The sequence below is a fragment of the Tupaia chinensis genome, unplaced genomic scaffold (assembly GCF_000334495.1).
Source record: "Tupaia chinensis unplaced genomic scaffold, TupChi_1.0 Scaffold148004_1, whole genome shotgun sequence".
Lineage (NCBI taxonomy): Eukaryota > Metazoa > Chordata > Mammalia > Scandentia > Tupaiidae > Tupaia > Tupaia belangeri.
In genome coordinates, this window is record NW_006207854.1 from 587,088 (window position 1) to 595,562 (window position 8,475).

At 49.3% G+C, this 8,475-nt stretch overlaps 1 protein-coding gene across 7 annotated transcripts in view; it reads left to right on the top strand.

The window, feature by feature from the left end:
• Nucleotides 1-1,893: 1,893 nt before the first annotated feature.
• Nucleotides 1,894-8,475, top strand: part of HEXIM2 (HEXIM P-TEFb complex subunit 2) — an 8,372-nt gene continuing 1,790 nt past the window's right edge. The window contains exons 1-3 of one of the 7 annotated variants that reach the window (XM_014584821.2): nt 1,894-2,691; nt 4,529-4,638; nt 7,814-8,442. In XM_014584821.2, coding sequence (XP_014440307.1) covers nt 4,576-4,638; nt 7,814-8,442 — 692 coding nt within the window. In that variant the 5' untranslated portion in view covers nt 1,894-2,691; nt 4,529-4,575. The other 6 variants (XM_014584822.1, XM_014584820.1, XM_014584825.2 and 3 more) reach the window with 6 other exon arrangements.

The following is an 8,475-nucleotide window of genomic DNA, read 5'->3' on the forward strand; positions in this document are numbered from 1 at the left end:
CAACTGCCCCCCAAAAAACTCTGAAGCAGAAGTTGTGAAGCTCCCAAATAACGAACTTATAAGGAGGTGCTTACATAGTTACTGAAGAGTAGTTACTCCTCAAGGGAAGGAAGGCAGCACTGATACTATTTCACATTAGAGAACTGAGGCATATAGGGTTTGTAGAATTTATCATAAAGCACAAAAGAACTCATCTGAAAGGGAAGAGCTGAGAAGGAAGTTGAAGGTCTGGTCGAACAAGAGATGAACAATAGACTCAGCAACAAAATGACCAGTACGGCCTCCTCTAGAGGATTTGGCCTCTAGCCAAGCCAACCAAGTCAGTGGCAGCAAACACAGCAGAACTTGGGCGTCCCCAGCTTTCAGTTTTCTATTTTGCTCAGTAGGTAACTAGGGGACCATTAGTAAACTGGTTTCCCCAACTTTTTTTTTTTTTTTAACCAAGGAATGGAAAAGCTTATGGGTCAACTTTCAGGATGGTTAGCTTTTATTTATAAATGAGTAACACACGTGTGTACCTGGTACAGTATTCACCACTTAGCAGCAAGGTTTAATTAGATTACTTCACAATAGAGGATGAATCACAAGAGTCTAGGATCCTCCCCCATTAAATTCTTGACAGAAGAACCACAAAAATAATCTCTAAAACCCCTTTAAGATCCTATGACTATTTAACAAGTTAGTGTCAGATTTCCCTAACTTGCATTTTCTCTGGATCATTGTAAAGTGACCATGCCCTATGCCAAAGGCAATGTGTGGTATAAAATCAAGTATTGAAGTTTTGGTTAGGAGTAAGTGGTTCATATTTTGCACTAAGAACTCTAGTCAATGGTAACCCTACCTCTGCAACGCATCTGTAAAACTTTCTCTGGTAATATCTGGGAGGGAGGGCAGTTGAAGCTATGGAGTCTCGTTTTTTTGTTTTGTTTTGTTTTTTTCTTTTTTAGTTTTGCTATAGGATGTGTGCACTTGTTGGAGAGAAAGTGAGATCGCCCCACAAGGGAACAGCCACACTACAATCCATTCTCCATCCTCCTCCTGGGATTTTGGGCACCCACACGCATATGCCCAGCTTGTTTTTCAAGCCATTGTTTGGGATTCGAATGTGAAGTTGGCCATGTGGGTTCCAGCCACCTTAACCACCATGCCACCAGCTGGCACAGCTACGGAGTCTTTAAATGTCACTCCTACAACTTAAAAAAAAATTATTAATGGGAGGAGCAGGGCTTCAGCTCTGAAGAAATTTTCAAGGTTTCCGCTATTAAGGTCAAAGGCCTAGGAATGATGTGACCACCTGCAAATGATAATGATTTTCATTACAAGGTAGCCACAAAAGTTAAGTTCACAGCCTTGTCATCCTACTTACTGCAGACCACCTTCTTCAGAGCCTATTCCTTGGCATAATTTTTTTAAAATTCTTTTTTAAAAAGGCCCTATGCCTTTTTTGCTATAGCTCATATGCTTCTCAAGAGAAAGACAGAGGGACCAGCAGTTAGCATAATGGCTATGTTGCTGGACTCCCACATAGTCGACCACGGTTCGAGTCCCAGACTCGGTGGCTTAAACTTACACCGGGCGCCTGTGCAAGCATGCCCAAGATCCCGAGAGAATGGAGGAGAAGGGATTGCAGTGTGGCCATCCCCCCGGGGGGGGTGATTTCTCGCTTTCTGTCTCTCTGTCTGGGGAGCACACGTGCCCTATAACAAAAACCTCTCAAAAAAAGAAAAAAAAAAAAAAAAGAGAGAGAGAGAGAGAGAAAGACAGAGAGGGAAAGTGAAACTTGGCCCCAGTGGGGATGGCCACACCACAATCCCTTCTCCAAATCTCTCAGGATTTTAGGCATGCAGACACACACACCCAGAATGTTTTTCAAACTACCCAATTCAGGACTCAAATCACCTTAACCTACACCCCATGTGCAAGCCCCCTTGCCATAACTGACATTTTAGCAACAAAATTATAATTTGAAGATATCTAAGCACCATGTGTTGCTGGATTTAAATTTCAAGCTGTAGGAGACATGACAGTTTAATCTGCAATTCACTAAATGAACGTCACATCAAACTTCAATCTTTAAGAAGCTGTTAAAGCTGTAAGTAAAGGTTGGGTTTTTTCTTTCAAAGCCGGTCTCCTTCACCGTCCTAAAAGTCATATATTTGAAGTATGGATCAAAGCTGCACGAGTGATTTTCAATTATCTGGAATCTCAACAGAGTTTCCCCAGTAACACTGTACCAATGACACACAAAATAACTCCTCCAGTTTAGTTTGTGGGAGAAAATTCTTTAAACTCTTAAAGATCTTGTAGTCTCACAGAGATTACACTGGACTTAGCTGGGTTTTCCCTCTATGAGGGCAGCCATTTCTCTACAAGTTTTGGTAAAAATTACAACTCGGATTTTAAAATGCAAACAGATGTTCATAAAGCGTCCGAAATAGGCCACTTCATTCTATTCCTGGGCCGGGGAGGGGACTGAATTCACTTTGTGTCCCGACCCTGTAAAGGGCAAAACCCCACCCCTTTGGTGTAAACTCTTAAGAGAAGTGGGACAACACACTTTAGTTTCCCCAAGGCTGGCGACGTGTGGGGTCAGGTCGTTCTGAGAATCGAGGATGGGGGAAAGTCTTGAGGGCAATAGCGCTCAGAGATCTCCACGCACGGGCTCGCGAAGTCTCCACGTGCCCCGATCTGGCAAGTCCAGGGGGAATTAGTGGTTGCTACAGTAGTTGGAGGGCTGCTCCTTTCCGTAGCCCGGGCGGCGGGATTGCTTTGGTGTATTATACTCTGGGGCGGGGGACAGGCGAGCACGGGAACCTCCAGCGGACTGCCCAGCCTGAGGGGCGATCGGGCAGAATGGTGACCTCCGCCCTCCCCCGCGGCGCCAGTCTCAGGAATCTGGCGTCGCCCCCACCCCGCAGGTCGAGGTGGGGGTCCCGCTACGCCGGGCCTCGCCGCCATACCCAGGCCGAATGGGGGTGGGGAGAGAAGTAGGCAGAACTCGGCCTTAGCCTCCGCGCCCCCGTGGAAGGACAGCTGAGGGAAGCCGCTCCATCGGCGTCTCCCCTGCTGGGGTCTCGGGAAACACGCGGTAATTCCCCAAGAACCCCGCCCTCCGTGAGCGAGGCTGCTGAAGGGCTGCCGGAACGGTTTGTGGACCGGGATCGGCCGGGGAGACTCCAACCTTCACCCTCCCCGCTTCCCGGTCCCACTCCCCGCCGTCTCCCGGCGTCACCACTGCAGGCAGCCCACTGGGCCCGGCCTCTCCCCGCGCCCGGACCACCCCCCATGGGGTGCTCTCACTGCGCAGCGAGTCCCTCCGCTGCCTCCTCCCAGCCCAAAATGGCGGCGGCGGCCACCGATCTTCTCGTCGCCTTTCTCAAGGGCCGAGGATCCCTCCGCGCCTGCGGCCCCTCCCCCCCAGCCGGACCTATTTTCTGCCCGGTAAAGATTAACGCCATCAATGAACTCTTTAATTGAGTCTGGAAAGGTGGATCGGTGGTGCTTCCGCACAGCTAATCGTTGATGAAAATGTGACTATTGACAGATGGTTTGGCCAATCGAAGGACGGAGCGGTGAGCGCGAGCCGCCACTCGCGCAGGGGTAGATGGGTTTTGTAGTTCTCGGATGTGGCCGTTGACGTGACAGGATCTTGGACCGCCTTTCCAGGCGAGGAGAACTACAATCCCCAGCAGGCACCGCGCTGCCAGGCTTTCCCCTCCCCCAACCTTAGAGCCTGAGCGGCTTGACCAGAGCTGCTGCAACTGCAGCAGGAGGTAGGGCTGAGGCGTTGGGAATTGCACCGACAGGCGGTCGCACAGAAAGACACACAGATATAGTCGTGTGCGTAGTCCTTGACAGCAAATAGGTCAGTTCCACCTCTGCAAAACCTCCTTCCATGATCGTTTCTCCTCTTCAAAGAAATCCATCCTTCTCCCAATTGGGTTTCCCTCCCAGCTGCACGTAGTGTGAAGACTTCTCTTTCCTCTCTTTCTGGTCTCGAGGGAGGCAGGTCAGACCCCGTCAACAAAATGGCTTCAGCCCAGGTCCCAGCCATGCTTCTTGGGGCATTGCCGTCTGGAACTCAGCCTGGGGAGGAGGTGGGGGTTGCTTGCAAGATTGGGGCCCCTGGAGGTAGTGGGGAAATCTCGCTACATGGTGTCTTGTGGGAGCCACAGACCCACCGCACCCCCAGCCTCCCCAGGCAGTCTCCTTTTCCGCTTTGGTTGTTGCAAGAACAAAGCTTAGGCCTAGTGTCCTGGCTGCCAGACTGAGCCTCAGTGACTTCCAGGAGGACAGTGTAGGACATAAGCCTTGCCCCGAGGCACAGTGCTGTGAAGATGTGCCCTTCCTCCCACTTGGCCCCTTGCTGGCTGGAGGTATGAGAACCAGGCAATGGAGGCAGCTTCAGGGCCTTCATTTGAAAATGGGGGTGTAGGGCTGCTGCTAACAAAATGGCTGCCACTGCCTGGGCCTCAGTCTTCCTGAGCATTCTCCTCAGCACTTAGGTTTCCGTTATTGTTCAAAGCAGGTGTCACTAGTTAAAGGCAGCTGCTGAGAGATTTGGAACTGAAGAAGATGGCCACTTTGAACCAGACCAACTCTAACACAGAGTCCCCAGCAGCCCTGGAGGAGGCCAAGGTAAGCTCCCACCCTCCCAGCCCCTTGAGTCCCCTGTAGAAGGATCCTGCCTGCTGGGACCCTAGCTTCAAGTCTCAGATATGTTGGTAGACTCAGAAAGCCAGTCTTTTAAATGACTCCCTACTATGTTCTGGACAATAGGCCAGCTGCCAAATCTGTGCTATCTCATTAAATCCAAGTAGTTCTTCAAGGAAGGAATTATTTCCAGTTTTCAGAAGCTAAGGTTCTAAGAACTAAAACACCTTTTCCAGAATCGTGCAGGCTGCAAGCAGCAGACCCAGTGTTTATACTCAGGGCCCTTGAGTTCTGACAACAGAACTCAAAGAACTTGGGTGAATATTTGCATTTTGTCCAGGCTAAGAACCAAGTCTGAAGCTGGAGGAAGAGGTTTTGATTCATAATTTGGGGCGAAGGTTAGGAGTAGAATAAAACCCAGGAGAGGAGAGAGACAGGTTGTATCAGGCTCTCAGAGAAGCCCTTCTGGCAACAGGAGTGCGTATCTCCTCAATCCATGCTCTCTGGTGCTGCCCTGCCTTAACCATTCTTTGCTAGCCCCCAAGTCTGTATAAATGAGGAAGGAAATTAGGCTGGGGGTGGGGGTCAGAGGAGCTTCTTCCCATGTTTTCTGGATTTCTTTAATTTAGAATTCATGGCATGTCAGGGCTAGAAGGTTTAGAGAGGGCAAATGACTCATCCAGGTCATACACTTATCTGTAGTATAATGGTGGTAAAGGGACAAGACTTCAGGAGGAAGGCAGCATGTAGGGACAGGGAGGAACGTTAAGGGACAGTTATTGAGGGCTGGGAGCAGGTGAATGATTCTGTCCACACAAACAAGCCACTTTGCTTGGGAGTTTTCAGCAACCCACTCTGTCCCAGGTGAGCCAGCAGCTCTGTCTCTGTTGGCCCAAGCCACTGGTGGAGACAAAGCCTATTGCTCATGATTGGTGATCTCCCTGCAGGTATAATAACACAACATTTCACACACACACACACACACACACACACACACACAGTCCAGCGTACCTCCTTTTCCCTGAACTTCTCTTCAAGGGCCGTAAAACCCACATAACATACCCTAGCTCTTACAGGCCTGCATATACCACATCCCCCAATACACACGAGCTCAGCTGTCTCAGAACCATGTTGTGTAATATAAAGCATACCAATGGTAGTGGTTATTATTAGAAATCCCCCAAACCACAAATTTAGAGCAATTCATTCCCCATCCTCCACTTTCAGTACTCCCACCCTCACCACAACAGAGATAAACAGATGTCCTGAACGTACACATACTCCCTGCCACCTCCCGGATAAGTTGTGGAGCTCTCTCACTACAGACTGGAAACTGACCGTTCCTCTCCTTGGGTAGAACCTCTCCTGCACTCATGTACAAGATACAAGAGTGATGCCAACCTCTGCTGGAATAAATATATTCCTTCTTCTTTAGCTTAGAAGGATACAAAAGAGAGTCTTACTTTCCAATGGGACTCATTGGATTCCCTTTTTTTTTTTTTTTTTTTGATTTTTTTTCCATATGGTGTATGCACAAGCAAGAAAGAGAGAGGGAAAGTGAAAAAAATCACCCCCCGAGGAGGGATGGTCACACTGTAATTCCTTCTCCTTTCTTTCAGGATTAGGGGCATGCACACACATATGCTTAACTTTTTTTTTCTTTTCCTTTTTAGAATTATTTAATTTTATTTATGATTTTTTTCTCTCTCTTCTTTTTTTTTTTTGGAGAGGTTGTTGCTATAGGGTGCATGCGCTCGCCAGAGAGACAGAAAGCGAGAAATCACCTCCTGGGGGGGATGGCCATGCCGCAATCCCTTCTCTTCCATTCTCCTCTCAGGATCTTGGACATGCACGCACATGCACCCGGCATGAATTTAAGCCACCGGGTCCAGATTCGCACTGCAGTCAGCTACATGGGAGTCCAGTGACATAGCCATTATGCCAACTGCTGGTCCCCTATGATTATTATTTTTTCAAATTTGCTATAGGGCACATGTGATCACCAGAGAGAGACATACAAAGTGAGAAGGCAAGCCAGCTGGTCTGGGACTTGAACCGCAGTCGGCCATGTGGGAATTCAGCGCCTTAAAACATCATACTACGTACTGGCCCCTCTAGTATGTTTTTTTTCTTTCTTTTTTAAATAATTATTTTAACTCTATTTATTTCTTTTTAATTTGACCAAAGAGGGACAGAGTGAGAGAGAGAGGGAAAGTGAGAAAGCAAGCTGCCACTTCTAGGACTTGAACCATGGTCGGCCATATGGGAGTCCAGTGCCCTTAACCACCACACCACCTGCTAGCCCCATATTTGGTGTGTGTTTCAAGCCACTAGTCTAGAACCACAGAATCAGCTATGTGTGATCCAGCACCCTATAACTCCCATGCCACCTGCTGGCCCCAGATTCCCATGTCATTTAACTAGTACTAAACATTCACCTTGTGCCATACATAGAGATACAGTGATAAATTGAACAGACAAGACACATTCTCATGGGAGGAAGACAGATAGAAATGATAATATACTAAATGCTATATGGGACACTAACTATATGATATAATGAGTCACTGGGAAGAGGGGGACAGGGACATTGGAATTGAGGATGAAAAGTCAGCTATGCAAACTGCTGAAAACAGGAGTAACATAATTTGTTGGATCAAGTGCAGAAGGGGTCCCTTGTTCAAAAATTATTGCATTTCAGACAGAGACAGCATACATTAGCCAAGCATGGGCCCTTTCTGAACACGGAGCTCTGTGCGACTGCACAGGTTGCTTGCCCATGAAGCCAGTTCTGTCTGGAAGACAAGCTTTCTAGAAAAAGGGAAGACCAAGTGTGATTTGGGCTCTGATTAAGCAAATGCATCAGGAACCATGTTCCCTCCCAGTTTTCTCCTCCTACTTCATTCATTTGAGCAGTATTTATGGAATGCCTACTCTGTGCCAGGTATTATTCTGGGCATTGAGGTTGCAGAGTGCAGTACATGGGAAAATTCCAGTGGACAGGTAAGCCCATAAACAAATGGTTGCAAAGGGTGAGGGACTAGAGTGACTGAGTTAGCTGAGAATGGAAAGACTGGCTTTAGGCTGGGTACACAGGGAAGGATTTCATCCTCGGGGACACACTGTTTGTGACCCATCATTCTTCCTCCCTTCTCTTCAGGCCTTTGGCATTCCAGGGAGTCCCAGTATACCCCCTGAACCTCACAACTCTGGTGGTTCTCTGCCCCTGACACCCTGGATGGAGAACCACTCAGAGGATGAAGATCTTGCTGGGGCTGGCAGGAGCCTGGGCTGGAACAGTAAGAATGCCCAGACCGAGAGCCTGGAAGGCTGCTCAGCAGAGGCTGTGCTGGGCCGGAAGAAGCACCGTCGGCGGCCATCAAAGCGCAAGCGACACTGGCGGCCCTACCTAGAGCTGAGCTGGGCTGAGAAGCAACAGCGAGATGAGAGGCAGAGCCAGAGGGCCTCCCGGGTCCGCGAGGAGATGTTTGCCAAAGGCCAGCCGGTGGCTCCCTACAACACCACCCAGTTCCTGATGAATGACCGAGACCCAGAGGAGCCCAACTTGCATGTACCCCCAGGGGTCTCCCACCCGGGCTCCAGTGGGGACAGTGAGGCAGGGGACAGCGATGGGCAGGACCGGGTTCACGGCGAGTTCCAGCAGAGGGACTTCTCTGAGGCCTATGAGCGCTACCACACCGAGAGCCTGCAGGACCGCAGCAAGCAGGAGCTGGTGCGGGACTACCTGGATCTGGAGAAGCGGCTGCTGCAGGCAGAGGAGGAGACAAGGCGGGTGCAGGCGCCGGCGGGCGGGAACCGGCC